Source organism: Pyrus communis, chromosome 3, assembly GCF_041283825.1.
Source record: "Pyrus communis isolate YQ-2024b chromosome 3, ASM4128382v1, whole genome shotgun sequence".
In the NCBI taxonomy this organism is placed as follows: domain Eukaryota; kingdom Viridiplantae; phylum Streptophyta; class Magnoliopsida; order Rosales; family Rosaceae; genus Pyrus; species Pyrus communis.
The window spans coordinates 5,207,781-5,224,917 of NC_142567.1; the positions used below are offsets into that span (position 1 = coordinate 5,207,781).

Here is a 17,137-nt window from a genome sequence, read left to right on the forward strand (position 1 = left end):
ATGCACCGTTCAGCAGCCATTAGCTTGAAACACAATCTTTTCAGCTACCAAAAGCAAACCCAGTTGGCCGAACGCGCTACGAAATCTTGCGATGTGTTTCTTAACCATAGAGGAATCGACACGAAGAGAACAATCGTCTCTTTGCTTTACGACCATCTTTCTTTACTCAACTTGCGCCCTTTCTTAGATAACAGGACCATGAGACCTGGAGATAAACTGTTTGATAAAATTGATGGTGCAATAAGGGGTTGTAAGGTTGGTGTTGCTGTGTTTTCACCTAATTATTGTGACTCCTACTTTTGCCTTCATGAACTGGCCCTAATCATGGAGTCCAATAAGAAGGTCATTCCCATATTTTGTGACATTAAACCCTCTCAGCTTTGTGTCGTGGACAATGGGCAATGTCCTCCGGAGAAGCTACAAAGTTTTAGGTTGGCTCTTGAGGAGGCTAGGAGCACCGTGGGGTTAACGTACAGCTCGTCAAAAGGGTAAGATCGATGAATCTATGTTCTTTTTTCATTTTTTGTCAATCTATATCCTTTCTTTCCTTTTAGGTTTATATAGAGCAGCAATACTTATAATATTTTGAAAAAAATTAATTAATTTGTGCCCCATAGGTCCATATAACCATTTTGCTTTTAGTTTTTAGTTTTTTTTTTTATCAAAATAGAAAACTCATTTATTATTTACTTTCAGTTTCAAACAAATAAAAATTGAAAATTGAAAACCAAATATTAAAACTCAAGAATTTTTTTTTTCAATTTTTGAATTTTCATTTTCATTTTTCATTGAAGAGCCATTTGATAACTCGTTTTTAGTTTTTATTTTCACTTTTTTCTTAATTGAAAACTAAAAACCAATTTGGTACGAATACTTTCAATTTTTATTTTTAAAAAACTGTTAAACAAAAAAGTGAAAATTACTTTATTGAATTTTCAATATTTGGCCTTATGTTTTCTGTTTCATTTTTTTTTTTTAAACTGGAAATTGAAAGTAGTTTCCAAATAAGTTTTCAGTTTTCAAAAAAATGAAAACAATGGTTATCAAATGGCCTCGAAAGTTGATACCAAACAAGTTTTTTAGCTTTTGTTTTCACCTTTAAAAAAAAAAAATTGGAAACTCAAAACTCGTTTGGTTACTATTTTCAACTTTTAGATAAAAATGAAAACTAAAAATAAAAAAGTGAAGCTACTTTATTGAGTTTTCAAAATTTGACTTTTGTTTTTTAGTTTTTTTTTTTTTTTTGAGAATTGAAAACTAAAAATAGTTGCCAAATAAGTTTTCAATTTAACAAAACATGAAAGCTAAAACTGAAAAAACAAAAAATAAAATGAATATCAAACAGCTCTTAAGTTTTCAAAATTGACTTTTAGGTTTCAGTTTTTATGTTTTTAAAAAACTTAAACTGAACTGGTAATCAAACAACTGATCATCTATTGACAACTTACATGTAGATTAGGCCAGCAGCACTGTAATAGGTAGGCCAACGATGTATAGACGAAAAAGTACATCAGGAAATGTTTCAACAGTCGATCACTTTTGATTTTCTTGCTAGCTTTCCTTACTTGCGGTTTCTTTTGGGTTTTATAGGAACATGGCAGATGTTGTAACAACTGCTGCAGATATTGTAATCAACAGCCTGATAGAGATTGAGAACGAAAAGCGTTCCATGCAGCGTCCAAAAACTCCATTCCGTTTATAATTACGACTCACGCTAATTAGTGAAGTTGTCATCATAACATGAACTGATGATCCTTGATTACTTTAGTTAATTCATATTGCAATAAAGTTAATATGGTATGCAACGATTTTAATTATTATTTCCACATTGTTTAATTCTTTATTTCTTGGTAACAGACACCAAAGCTGAAGCTACGCGCTTGCTAATTGACATGTAATTGTAATTTGCATTCTTTTTAGTTGTATACTTGTATGTGTTACAAATTTTTCAATAAGAAATAAATGCCCGTGACACAATCAATCTTTGTTCATGATAATTTCTGAATATTTGTTCATCAGTTTAATTCTTTGATCGGTGCGTATATTGTAGTAATTACTTATACAGAAGGTAAGAAGTGTACAGTTGGATGTGGATGAATTTATCGGGTTATGTTAAAGGCAAATAGGAATTCAAAAAAGATACATTTCTACGTTAGCAGCAAAAGGGGCATATATACCAACTACCAAGCCGGCCTATGAAGTTGACTTTATATTAACTAGAAGACTTCTGGCACCAGATGGCATACGCCAAAATTAATACCATTCATGTAATTCTACCTCTAGCTAGACTTATTACCTTGATTGGCCCTTGCAAAACTTCGATGGGAAGAATACATCCCTGAAAAATATCCTAAGAATTGGAAATGGTAAGCAATTAGAAGCAACTGTACTGGTTGAAATAGTCCCCTAGACAGAGTGTGGTTTAGGGTGTTGGTTTCTACCTATGCATTCTAGATTCGAAACTCTTTTCTCTCTAAATATTAATGTTGGAGTTTCGAATTCTCCCCCTCTCCTTATTAATTAACAATATTTTTTTTTAAAGTGACTTAGACAATGGCTTTTTTCTTTTCTAAAGCATAAGAATAATAAAGGTACGTCTTAATTCAGTATATGGATGATATATGATTGTTACAAACAATGATTTTAAGTGATTTTTCATTTTCAAAGTATATTTTAGAGTTTTTTATGTGAGACATGAATGTTTGCTGCAAATGTGTTCATACACCTATTATACAAAATCACAAGCTAAGCGATTACCTTGATCAAGTTCCAAAAATTTGTTGGTGTCAAAATTCGAACAAAGTCTGGACTATGTTTAACACGTATTTGTCCCGAGTGTTGCCTTCAATCTCGGGAGAAAGAGAAAATAGCCGTGCCAGTTGGAGTCTACCAACATATAGTGTTTGCATTTGAATGGGTGTGAAAGTTGCGCATATACCCAAAGATAGTGCTCCGAGTGGGATGCTGACTCGGTTAAGTTTTTTACGTATCTCGAGTGAACAAGGACTTAAAATTCAGTGTAACTTTGTGTATGCTTGCCTAAAAAGTAAATGAAAGCGATATAGAAACTAAAGCGAAAAACACAAAGTACTCATATCATGTTGAACTCGAGATTACAGATGTTTTCAAAAGTAAAATTAGGTCGATGGGTCGAGCTATATGACTTGAAATGTAAAGAAAGCAGTAAGACTCTAGTAAGATCTACATGAGTCTACTGAGAACACTACTATCATATTGGACTTAGTACAAAACACACGCCTATGAGAGAATTAAGGCACTTGGAACGTCAACCAAATCATACCATAGGGTGACAGAACTGAAAATTTTAGATCTCAGGGATCGTAGGATGTGTTTGTTTAGAAAGAAGACTTTAAGATTGTAGCTGAAGTGTTAAGGAGTTTTGTTGAAAAGTAATTGAGTTTGTGTTGAAAAGTAGTTGGGTTGATTAAAGAATCACTCAAGGTTTTGTACATCATACAGATTGAATTTGACGAAGGTCTTGAGCTTAAAGGTATTTGACAATAAGGAAGGAGCAACCTCGATCATATCGTTGAGTTGGAATAGTGGTAGATTGGTCATTTGGCATTAACAAAAACTATAATTCTTGGTTAAGTGGCCTTTATAAGGATCCAAGTGAACAAGAAAATAGCTATCCAAGTGAAGAGAAGATCAAGGGTCAAACTAAATGACATTTGTCAATAGATTAAAGAGATGAGCTATTAGAAGTAGTTAAAAGCTGTTAGAATTATAGTTGAGATAAGGAGGTGGAAGATTAGCAGCTAAGGAAAGTGAGAATATATAACTGAAATTGTAATCATAACAAGATTGTCAAGAAATCAATACATTTCTCTCTCTCTTTTTCCTCTACATTCTGTGTAATTCTCAAGAATATATTCATTGAAGCTTTCTTAATGTTTACAACTTTTAGCTATGTCTTGTGGCGGTTTTCAGGATCACAGTGGTGATATCAGCGTTTCAGATGACATGTACATCGTCATTTAAAAAGGCGAGATATTCCCGAGTCTTGTCTTCTTTATGGCAGACGAGCCTCGGTAAAAATCTTGTTCGAGCCCTTGGACGGGTTGGGATGAAGTGAGGTGGTCATCTGAGTCCTGTAGTAAGATTTCAATTGGGTTTCGAAGTTGGTAGGCCGGAGTTGTAAGATTTTTGCATACATAACAATAGTTTGTCCCCATAACAGATCTTATTTTTATTATGGCTCAAACACCAATAGAAAGCTATACTTGTTGAAAAGTCTCATGGGCAATGAATGCCCACAATTTCATTTGTGAAAGTCTTCTGCATGGGCAAAGTTTCCAATGCCCATGTAAAGTGAAAGAGATTGTATAGTCAGACGAAGTTTCATAAATTTCAAGATGCATTAACTGCATCAGTTTGGAGTTGCTCTATAAATAGAGCACTCCGCATGTTTTTAAGTTACAAGGAAAGAAAAGAAGAAGTGAACGAGAGAAAAATATCAGTAACATCATCTATTTTCTCTGCTTTTATTTGTTATCTGCCTGTGCTATAGTTTTAGTGTGGCATTTTACATCTACCTTGCACCTACCATTAAAAAGGTTATTCTCTCAAACTTTAACTCTTTTATAACACGTTATCAGCACGAGTCTCTAAATATAATTATTCTCTCATCTCTCTTCGCCGAACGAACGAAAGAAAGAAAAAAAAAATGTTTCCGTTAAGGTTTTTACTGTTCATCTTCTTCCTCTGCCTCAACTGCGCCGTGTACCCTCGCGACGAGTTGTTTGCTCCATGCCTGCTCTTAGTTCTCCAACTAACGGTTACATACATCTTTGATTACTTGTTTGGTGTAGAGATTGATTACTAACCCAGTATTTATTTATGTTAATTCTACTGCAATCCAAGATGGTACGGTACAATCGCCCATCTTGAACTGCAAATTTATTCTTACTGCGATCCAAGACGGTGTTGTATCATCGCCTATCTTGGACTGCAGATTTAATTTTACTGCAATTTTTAGGTGGAGCGGTATAATCGCACACCCTACCCTGCATATTCGAATTTACCTGCTGTTTAATTTCATTGCAATTTTATGTGGTGCGGTATAATCACCCATTCTATATTACATTATTTCAATGAGAATTGTGCGGTACGATCGCCCTTCTCATTCACCCTGAAAATCTCGAGCCAGAAGTTTCGACTGCTTATCATTTTGGCGTGAAGATCAAAATGAAAAATTTGTAAGAACCAGAAGTTCTAACATCATATTCCTCCAGGAATACATATTATTGCAAGTTCTTACACATCTCATTTTCTTTTAGAAAAGAAAATGGCGAACTTGGCGAACTTGGCGAAGCTTGAATTTGCTGCCCTGGATATTACCGGGAAGAATTACCTGACCTGGGTACTGGATACCAAGATCCATCTGGAAGCAGGGAATCTTGGAGATACCATCAGGGAAGAGAGCAACTCATCCTCTTAAGATCGGGCAAAGGCCATGATTTTCATTCGCCGCCATCTTGATGAGGCGCTAAAAAGCGAGTACTTAACTGTTGAAGATCCGTTAGCTCTCTGGAATGCCTTGAGAAACAGATACAATCACCAAACAACGGTGATTCTTCCAAGGGCCCGCTATGAGTGGACTCATCTGAGGATTCAAGACTTCAAGTTAGTGGCAGAATACAATTCTGCATTGTTTAGAATTACCTCTCAGATGAAGCTCTGTGGGGATATTATTACTGAGGAGCATATGCTGGAAAAGACTCTCAGCACATTTCATGCCTCCAACGTGCTCCTGCAGCAGCAGTATAGAGCGCGAGGCTACATGAGTACAACTAGCTGATATCTGTGCTCTTAGTAGCTGAACAAAATGATGAGCTCCTGATGAAAAACCATCATTCCCGACCTACTGGATCTGCACCATTCCCAGAAGTGAATGCTGCTTCCCTCGAAGTGAACGCCACATCCTCTGGTGGTGATAGTCATAAACGAGGACGTGGCCACAAGCAAGGTCGATGGAATAGGAAAGGCAAGAACCATGGAGTTTAGTTTCGCAACCAGGTTCCGAGGCATAATTCAGGCCCGAGCTTCAAAAATGCGAATCGCCACAAAGGCAAAGCTCATATGAACAATGCTTCTAAAAACTCTGAAGGAGCCTGCCATAGGTGTGGTGGCAATGGGCATTGGGCGCGTACTTGTCGTACCCTAAAACATCTAGTGGATCTATATCAAGCCTCCCTCAAGGAGAAGGGTGTCGAGACTAACTTTCTCGACCAGGCTAGACCAATGGATATACCTGATCCAGTGTTTGACTTATCAGGGCAGTTGAACACAACTCATCTAGATGTTCCAAACTTTATTATGGAAAGGGGAAATGAAGTATACCGGTCTGATTGAATCATTAATGTACTTTTATTATGCTGAACTTGTAGTATTTTCAGATTCAATAAAAGTGGCATGTAAATTTCTTGTTATAACTTGCTTTTAACTCTGATTCTCTTACTCAGAGAGCATGGATAAAATTTGTGGTTATTCTCAGAACATGAGAAATGGCGGAGATATTTGTCTTGCAGACAGTGCAACCATACATACAATATTTCGTGATCGAAAGTATTTCTCAAGCTTAAGACTTACAAGAGTAGGGGTAACAACAATATCAGGACCTTCAGATGTAATTCAAGGTTCAGGGCAAGCCCAGATTATGTTACCAAATGGAACAATATTGTCCATACAGAATGCATTGTATGCTACTCGATCTACTCGAAATTTGTTGAGTTTCAAAGACATACGTCTAAACGGATACCACATTGAAACGAAAAGTGCAGAAAATGTGGAGTATCTATGCATTACCTCCAATGATACCCAGAAGCGTATATTGGAGAAGTTGCGTGGTATGTCGAGTGGATTATATTATACATACGTAAGGACAATTGAATCACATACTGTTATAAACTAGAAGTTCATTGACTCAAAAGTTTACATGCTTTGGCATGACCGTCTGGGTCATCCAGGATCTACCATGATGCGTAGGATCATTACCAACTCTAATGGACATCCATTAGTGAGCAGACACATTGCTGCCTCAAATGATAACCCTTGCAAAGCTTGTTCTCAAGGGAAGTTGGTAATTAGACCATCACAACTAAAGGTTGATGCTGAATCCCCATCATTTCTGCAAAGAATTCAAGGGGATATTTGTGGGCCTATTCAACCATCATGTGGACCATTTCGATATTTTATGGTTTTGGTTGATGCATCTACCCGATGGTCACATGTTTGTCTTTTGTCTACTCGGAATGTAGCCTTTGCGAGACTTCTTGCTCAAATAATTAAGTTACGAGCACAGTTCCCAGATTATCCCATTAAGTCAATCCGACTTGATAATGCTGGTGAATTTACGTCTCAAACCTTTGATGATTATTGCATGACATTGGGCATTGATGTTGAACACCCTGTTCCTCATGTCCATACTCAAAATGGTTTAGCAGAAGCATTGATCAAGCGGCTTCAGTTAATAACTCGCACTCTGCTTATGAAAACCAAATTACCAGTCTCTGCATGGGGACATGCCATCTTACAGGCTGTATCATTGGTTCGATTGAGACCTATAGCCAACCATCAATACTCTTCAGTACAACTCGTGTTTGGACATCAGCCAAACATTTCTCATTTACGAGTTTTTGGTTGTGCTGTTTATGTGCCTATTGCATCGCCGCAACGCACTAAAATGGGACCTCAGCGTAGACTGGGAATTTACGTGGGTTTTGATTCACCATCTATCATTAGATATTTGGAACCCTTGACAGGTGATATGTTTACAGCTCGTTTTGCTGATTGTCACTTTGATGAGACAGTTTTCTCGTCGTTAGGGGGAGAAAAGACTGTTCCAGAAGAACGGAAAGAGCTGACATGGGTTGTTCCCACCTTGTCTCATTTTGATCCTTGCAACATTCAATGTGAAAATGAAATGAGAAGGATCGTTCATCTTCAAAGCATTGCCAATCAAATGCCAGATGCATTTAATGATGCTATGAAAGTGACAAAATCACATATACCAGTTGCAAATGCACCTGCAAGAATTGATGTCCCTGTTGGACAAAATAAAGTGGCAGCAAATGATTATCTGGTGCACGCCTGAAGCGTGGTAGACCCCAAGGTTCAAAAGATTCAGCTCCTCTAAAGAGAAAGTCGAGGGCACAACTGAATCCAAAAATCATTCAGGAAGAGAAAATGAATGATACATCCACAATTCATAATTCTGGATTTCCAGAAAAAGAAAATGTCCTTGATGAGGCATCTGTCCCTGAAGAGACAGAAGTACATGAAAGCAAAGAAATCTCCATAAATTATGCATGTACAAATGAATTGTGGGATCAGAATGAAATAATCATCGATGATATGTTTGCATTTGCAGTAGCCACTGAAATCATCTTAAGTGATGATATTGAGCCCCGTTCTGTTGATGAATGCAAACAGAGACAGGATTGGCCTAAGTGGAAAGATGCAATCCAGGCAGAATTAAATTCCTTGGAAAAACGGAATGTTTTTGGACCAGTAGTCCAAACCCCGCCTAGTGTAAATCCCGTGGGTTACAAATGGGTATTCACAAGGAAACGCAATGAGAAAAACGAGATCGCAAGATACAAAGCACGACTCGTTGCACAAGGTTTTTCTCAAAGACCTGGAATTGATTATGAGGAGACATACTCTCCTGTAATGGACGCAATCACGTTCCGTTACTTAATAAGTTTAGTAGTTTCAGAAAGACTTGACATGCGACTTATGGATGTCATCACTGCGTATCTATATGGAGAATTAGATACTGACATCTATATGAAAGTACCAGAAGGACTTAAGTTGCCTGAAACAAGTAATAAACCACGAGGTATGCTCTCGATCAAATTAAGGCGATCATTGTATGGTCTGAATCAATCTGGACGAATGTGGTATAATCGTCTCAGTGAGTATTTGATCAAAGAAGGGTATATCAACAATGTTATTTGCCCTTGTGTGTTCATTAAGAAATCCAATTCTGGATTCGCTATAGTGGCAGTATATGTTGATGATATGAATCTAGTTGGGACTCCTGAAGAGCTCAATAAAACTGCTAAATATCTGAAAAGCGAATTTGAAATGAAAGACCTTGGGAAAACAAAATAATGTCTCGGCCTGCAGATCGAGCATTGTGCTAGTGGAATTTTGGTCCACCAATCAGCTTACATTGAAAAAAATTTGAAGCGATTTGGTATGGACAAGGCTTATCCACTAAGTACGCCAATGGTCGTTCGTTCTTTGGACATTAAGAAAGATCTATTTGAAGATGATGAGCTGGTCCTTGGTCCAGAAGTACCATATCTGAGTGCAATAGGTGCTTTGTTGTATTTAGCACAATGTACTAGACCAGATATAGCTTTTTCAGTTAATTTGTTAGCAAGGTATAGCTCTGCTCCATCAATTCGCCATTGGAAGGGTATCAAAGATGTATTGCGATACCTTCATGGGACAACAAACATGAGTATATTCTACTCAAAGAACTCAGATGACTAGGTCCTTGTTGGATATGCAGATGCTGGCTTCCTCTCTGATCCGCATAAAGGCCGCTCACAAACTGGATATGTGTTTAAGAATGGAGATTCAACAATCTCATGGCGCTCAACCAAGCAAACATTAGTTGCTACATCTTCAAATCATTCAGAAATACTTGCTTTACATGAAGCAAGTCGTGAATGTTCTTGGTTAAGATCAATGATCCATCATATCCGGAATTCATGTGGTTTAACTTCAAAGACAGACAATCCAACTGTCATCCATGAAGATAACGCAGCCTGTGTTGCCCAAATGAAGGAAGGATTCATCAAGGGTGATAAGACTAAACACATATCTCCAAAGTTTTTCAGTTCTCATGAGCTTCAGAAGGCTAAAGTTATTGAAGTCAGACAAATCCGTTCAAATGAATATCTGGCAGACTTGTTCACCAAATCTCTACCAAAGTGCACATTTCAGAAGTTAGTGCAAGGAATCGGATTACGTCGACTTACCAAACAGCTAAATTTGGAGAATGCGGAATCAGGGGGAGATACATATAAGGGGGAGCATCCCTGATACATGCTTGTTGTACTCTTTTTCCTTCGATTAGGATTTTTCCCACTGGGTTTTTCCTATCAAGGTTTTAACGAGGCAACAGAAGCATACTTGACACTATATCAACGATCCAGGAAAAGTTGTACTCTTTTTCCTTCGCTATGGTTTTTTCCCATTGGGTTTTTCCAAGCAAGGTTTTAACGAGGCAACTCATGTTGATGTGTGGGCATCCAAGGAGGAGTGTTGAAAAGTCTCATGGGCAATGAATGTCCACAGTTTCATTTGTGAAAGTCTTCTGCATGGGCAAAGTTTTCAATGCCCATGTAAAGTGAAAGAGATTGTATAGTCAGACGAAGTTTCATAAATTTCAAGATGCATTAACTGCATCAGTTTGGAGTTGCTCTATAAATAGAGCACTCCGCATGTTTTTAAGTTACAAGGAAAGAAAAGAAGAAGTGAACGAGAGAAAAATATCAGTAACATCATCTATTTTCTCTGCTTTTATTTGTTATCTGCCTGTGCTATAGTTTTAGTGTGGCATTTTACATCTACCTTGCACCTACCATTAAAAAGGTTATTCTCTCAAACTTTAACTCTTTTATAACAATACCAGCAAATTTTTGGAACTTATTTACTGCTTACTTGACCATATATTAACTATATTTTAATTGTAGTAAGTCACGAACTGAAGATCATATATGATTGTTGTAATTCATATTTTGTACTACGAGTAATGAGCCACCTGAACTTTGCTCACTTTGAACATTTCTCTTGGAAAGAGATTAATGTTCACTAAGCATTATAATCTTGATGAGGAAGGGTATAACTAAGGATGATTAGGCTGTATTTATTACTGACAGAAAGCCTACATGTGGATACTTAACATTTGTTTGGAGGCAACCTCGCTTCTTGGGAGATCAGTTTTCCATTTGTAAATATCCTCAAGTGTCCAACACATACCACTTCCTTGAAGTAAAAGCATGTCCCCATCTCCACACATGTACATATAGAATATGATACCACAACTAAATGAAATTAAACATATGTATGACAATGATGTTAGCCTGCTGACCTGCACGCATAAATTGATATCTTCTTTGGCCAAATAAGTCTCCCCTCCACTTCTCGCAAAAAGATATGGACCCTGAGAGTAGGTAGGCTCCTTTGCAATGGAAGCCAGCTGAGCAACATATATATATGCCTATACATGTTTTTCTGGTCGTGGTATAAATAGTGCATACACTTCACTATCCCCACTTTCGTTTTGTCATTTGACTTCCGTGCCCACCACTCAGTTATACTAATCCAATTATATCCATGCAAAACCTCAACGCAACTCTTATGATTAATCTAATATGTTTTTAGATATCATTATTAATTAACCGCATTTCAATTTGTTGTGTGATCGATATCTTAATCGTCTTTCGATTTCAGTGTGGAAAGTACTTGCATGCATCATTTGGCTCCAATATGGTTCAGTGCCCCATGGTGCATTATTTACGTGTCGAACTATTTCCAATTAGCATCCATTAATTATATTAAATTTTTTTGTATTGTATGGACCATTAGGTGCACAATTGATCATAAACCACTGTCTATCTTCAACTTTTCTTTTTCATCTAATAAAGATTGGGGTGGTAACTTTGCAAATATAAGTTAAATTAAAGAAAAACTATTGAAAATGACTTAAAAACTTTAAATTTTAACGAGAATGACAAAATAAATGGTAAAACGAATAATACCAAAATTAATTTTTTAGTGTAAAATGTGATTTTTTGTTAAAGTGAATAGTATCGGAAGCTTTTCGTTAAAGTTCCCATCAGAGTGCTTATTTATTTGCACCTGACTTGATATACCTCCTTATAAATTAGAATTTAAGTAGTGCTACACTTATTATTGATTTATATTATTATTTGTATCATCTTTCTAATAAAAGTAAGGCCTACCAAGATATGTCGATCTTATTTCTATTAAAAAAATGATACAAATAATGGTATAAATAGATAATGATAATGACATTTTTCATAATTTAATTAAAATTGATGATAAACCATTGTCGTCTTCAACTTTTCATTTCCCTTTAAGTTTGGGCCGGCAACTTTCGTTTAATCATTATAAAAGCACTTTACCTTCACTCTTTATTCTAACAATTACTCCTCTTTTCTTGAGCCTTCTATTATAATCTTGCTAGTTAGTACTACTACCTCTCACTACTACTTGAATTCAAGATCTTCCCTTTAGAATCATCGAAGATGGTTATTGCTAAGCAGTTTGTAGTGTTTCTACTAATGCAAATGATTAGTGGCTTCCCATTTCGAGCAAATGGTTTGAGTATGGGCTATTACATTATGAGCTGTCCGATGGCTGAACTTATTGTCAGAAATACAGTCGCCAGAGCCTTGCACGCCGATCCAACTTTAGCAGCAGGTCTGATCAGAATGCACTTCCATGACTGCTTCATAGAGGTACTCTCTCTCTCTCTCTCTCTCTCTCTCTAAAGACACAACACAAATATCTCCTTTCTCATTATTTGAAATCTTTTGAAATAGTTTTTTCATTATAGCACAACAATAGGCTTGGTGTGCCGAGATCACCATGCAATTGATAACAAATAGTTATTCAAAGATGAGTAAAAATTTATACTTAAAATTCTTAGTGTTTTAATCATAAAATTTTGTGTTTATGATCAGAACCGTTCATATTATGAATCACACTATAAAGATCATTAAAACTAAGGTCGTTAAGTCAACCTATTGTAGTAAATATGTGGACGGTTCATAATATTTTTACCAATATCGTTCATTTGTTTTTAAACAGTTTGATGACCAAACGACCTTAGTTTTAATTGATTTTTTTTGCAGAGACAATTGTTATAGGTTGATTTATAATATACATGGTACTGATTATAAACACGAAATTCTATAAATTGACAACGAACAAGTTTGAAAATTTTTGAGTATGAGTTCCTACTCATTTTTGAGTAGCCAAATATTGTTCTGCAATTAAAAATGTTTGCATGGTATAAAAATAATGCATACATATATGTACTTGCTTTCATGTTTGTGTTTTCAGTTGCTTTTAGCAAATATTTTCAAGGAAAACTAATGAAAAAAGTTTGAAAACTTTGAGTTTTAACAATAAGGATAAAATAAGGGGTAAAGTAAATAGTACCAAGATTAAATTTTTAGTGTAAAAGTATGGTTTTTTCTTAAAGTGAATAGTACCAGGAGTTTTTCGTTAAAGTTTCATATTTTCAAATATTTTCTTCTATTTAGTATCTTAAGATGTTTAACACGATGTTGTTTTGAGTTTGTGGTTTTTTTTGTTAGAGATACTGGGAAATATATTGAAGAAAATGGATAAGATGAAATTCACATGAAATGTAGCTAATAATACATTTTCCTTTTACTTTTAGTTAAAATTAGAAACCAAAATGATTATAAAAAAGGCCTTCATTTTTTTTTTTGTTTTGTTTTGTAATAAGTGCTGTGTTACATCTTCACTCCTTCCCTTGTCATTCACATATGATCACTTTCCAATCGGCAGATCATCACACGTTACACACCCACCCAAATAAAAAAAAAAAAAATTTCTTCCCTTGTGTATGGTCAAGTATTCAATTAAAGAAATTTTGTTATGGATTCGATCACTACATATATTCAATTATTAATTAAAATAGAATTTTGGCTTCGTAACTATTGGATAATTAGGGATGTGATGCGTCAATTCTCCTGGATTCAACAAAAGATAACAAGGCTGAGAAGGACTCCCCAGCAAATTTGAGCTTGCGTGGCTATGAAGTTATAGATGATGCAAAAGAGGAACTTGAAGAACAATGCCCTGGTGTTGTCTCTTGCGCCGACATAGTTGCAATGGCTTCTACTTATGCAGTTTTTGCGGTAAGTTCGAGAAATTATTTTTGCACGTTTATTTCTTTTTTTACACACTGTTATTATAATGTTTCTTGATTCTCTTTGGATTTATTCAATTCAAATACTAAAAGAAACGTGTATAGAGAAAGAAAAATGATGTGAGGAAGTCACCTCTCTCACTCATCAATTGCCCTATGTTATTCATGCATACTCGAAAATTAAATTTTTGGTTCATCCTTTATTATCATTTTATTATTAATTTGTCTTTTGAGAAATGATTCAACCTAAGTTTTGTTTTAATGGGACATTATAACAACAGGCTGGGGGTCCGGTATATGACATACCCAAAGGAAGAAAGGATGGAAGTAGGTCTAAAATAGAAGACACAAGAAATCTGCCTCCACCCACCTTGAATGCCTCTGAGCTCATCACAATGTTTGGGCAACATGGATTTACTGCGCAAGAAATGGTTGCTTTATCTGGTACACATATCTGCTGCAATTTACAATCTACAAATTTCGGCATTATTTTCTTGATATGTTCTACTGTTATTCTGTCAATTGGTGCCCTTATTTTTTATTTTTTGGATTATTTAAAATGTTACTTTCTCAATTGTGTCCTTCAATTCCTACCCAATTGACGGTCGGATTGTCATATTAGAGAACATTTTAAGTTTAATGCTTGCATACTTACATTGATATTTTTGTACTTTGTAGGTGCTCACACACTAGGAGTAGCCAGGTGCTCCTCATTCAAAAACCGATTGAGTGGTACTGTGGATCCAAATTTAGATTCAGGCTTTGCAAAGCAACTGGCCAAAACATGCAGCGCAGGCGATAACGCGGAGCAACCCTTCGATGCAACGAGAAACATTTTTGATAATGTCTACTTCAACGGACTGCAAAGGAAGGCTGGAGTCCTGAGTTCTGATCAAACCCTATTTGCCAGTGCAAGAACTAGAAACATTGTAAACGGTTATGCCTTCAACCAAGCTATGTTCTTCTTAGATTTTCAACAGGCGATGGTGAAAATGAGCACCCTCGATGTCAAGGAAGGTTCGAAAGGAGAAGTAAGAAAAGACTGCCGCAAAATCAACTAAGGAGGAGACGAGAGGACTTTTGTGTGGGGAGACTTGAGCATGCATCTGTTGTTCATTGTGGATTATTGATGGGCAAAACAATATATGTCATTATTTAGTAGATAAGTTACATATTATGTAGATAATTTACATAACATCATATGGTCCTTTGAGCTTGTAACTTGTATGGTTTCTTTGTAGAATTTGTATTTATATAGTTATATAGATTGCATTTAGCGTAAAGGCGAAAGTACTAATTACAAAACTCAATCATCAACTAAGTGACACAAAACAAGGTGTGAACAAGTAATTTCTTGTGTGACCATGATAAAACGTATGTGTGTATGTGTGTGTGTGTGTGTGTGTGTGTGTATTGGTACCATCTCCATTCTATAGAAAGTCAGTAGCTTGACGGACGATATACAACGCTTTACACAATAAAAGCATGCAGCTATTGAGTGGTGGTGCCGGAAACTACGTACAAGCACAATCTCCCTCTGATATGCTAGTGTATTTTTATTCGTTTTAGGATTGGTTATTCTGCTAAGGTTACAGATTGCTTTTTTATTTTTATTTTTATTTTTATTTTTTTTATTTTTATATTAGTGTTTTTCTCTATAATTAAGTATATGTTGGAAACTTTCTAGTTTAAGTGTGATTGTGTAAATCCTAAATTAGATTTGTTTCTAGTTATTCTTTCCTATATGGACTTGTATTCTTTAGGGATGAAGGATTTCTTCTCCCTCTTATTACTATAAATAAAGGCACTACGTAGGAGGGAATAACACGTACATTCCTCTACACAATTCTACAAACATATCTCTCTCTCTTCTCTCTTTGCTGCCGACCCTCTTCACCTTGTCAGATACAATAGGCCACAACACGTTAATAGCACGCTCCTATCGTTGCGCTTAGGAATCTGACGTGGAAGCTTTCTGCATCAAATTAACCAGTTCATCTATATCATCACGCAACCAGGTTTTTCCAAAACAATGGTTTTATCTCGATATTTTTGCAGTCCTGATAGCATGAACATTCACAATATTGCATGATCCAACTTTACGTTTTTCAAATTTTAGATTCTACATAAATTGTGTATGCATTATATTCATAATTTTTGAATTATGTGAATTTGATATTGCCATGACTTGCATCAGATATATGTTCATTCATTCAAATTATATATGCTTTGAATTAATTGAAAAAAAAAATGAAAGAAAAACCAAAAATCGGAACACACTAGGGTTCTTCGAACCCATGACCTTGAGCCGCAACTTGAGCTGCTTGCCCAGGCCTGCAGCCTATATGGTCGAGCCGCGAGACCATATGCTAAGCCATGAGCTTCTGGTTTGAAACCTAGAACACACTTGATACCATCCATGGCTTCGTATTTCCTCGCAAATGGGTTTGTAGCCCAGTCCTGATCTTGGGTCCTCGTCCTGAAGACCTACAGATTGTATCCCCCCTCCTCGACAAGTTTTTGGCTGAGATTCATTTTGAATCTCATCGATTTTTCTTCGAAATTCTGATTATTTTCCTAGGGTTTCTAACACAAACTTTGAGAGTCACCACTCTCCGTTTACTTTTATGGGTTAGCGTTGAACCCACGGTTCTTTGCCGTGATTATTACACCTAGAAACGACCGTCTGAAGCAGTGAATCCGGTCGTCTTCTCCGGCGAAGTTTACCCAGCGCACACTAGGGTGTCTAGTTCGAAACCCAAGCCTACGTGGGCTTGGCCCGTTCTCGGTGAGCACCAGCCTATTGGGCTTTGGAGTTCTCATCGGCCCAAAGCACTGGCCTTCCTAGGCCACGGTGTTCCCGTGTCTCTCACCACAAAGGATCACAACCCGCGTGGCTGTTATGGCTGCCATGTACCACGACGCACAAGATTGCATCCCTCCCAGGTACATGTGTCCACGAAGCATCAGATTAAAGCCCGTTTAGGCCTCTGTTTTTGGGCTTGCACCTGCAGTCCGTTTTTTGTGATGCTAGGCCTATGCCTACCTCAACCCAGTTTTGGGTCTGGACCTCACGGCACTAGTTTTACTCAGCCCACCAGAGGGCTTTAGTCTAAGTTTTTTGGGCCCCGAGTTTAATTGCCTAATTATTTTAGGCCCGATGGGTTT

At 36.6% G+C, this 17,137-nt stretch overlaps 2 protein-coding genes across 2 annotated transcripts; both read left to right on the forward strand.

The window, feature by feature from the left end:
- On the forward strand, window positions 1-1,702 carry LOC137714536 (putative 2' cyclic ADP-D-ribose synthase BdTIR). The gene is made up of 2 exons (XM_068453730.2): window positions 1-488; window positions 1,591-1,702. Exons 1-2 carry the CDS (start codon window positions 1-3, stop codon window positions 1,700-1,702), a joined length of 600 nt encoding a protein of 199 aa, XP_068309831.2.
- Window positions 1,703-12,170: 10,468 nt separating this feature from the next.
- On the forward strand, window positions 12,171-15,252 carry LOC137716561 (peroxidase 47). The gene is made up of 4 exons (XM_068456015.2): window positions 12,171-12,524; window positions 13,770-13,958; window positions 14,251-14,413; window positions 14,648-15,252. The coding sequence occupies exons 1-4, from the start codon at window positions 12,312-12,314 to the stop codon at window positions 15,028-15,030; spliced, it is 948 nt and encodes a 315-aa protein (XP_068312116.2). The 5' UTR covers window positions 12,171-12,311; the 3' UTR covers window positions 15,031-15,252.
- The last annotated feature ends 1,885 nt before the right edge of the window (window positions 15,253-17,137 follow it).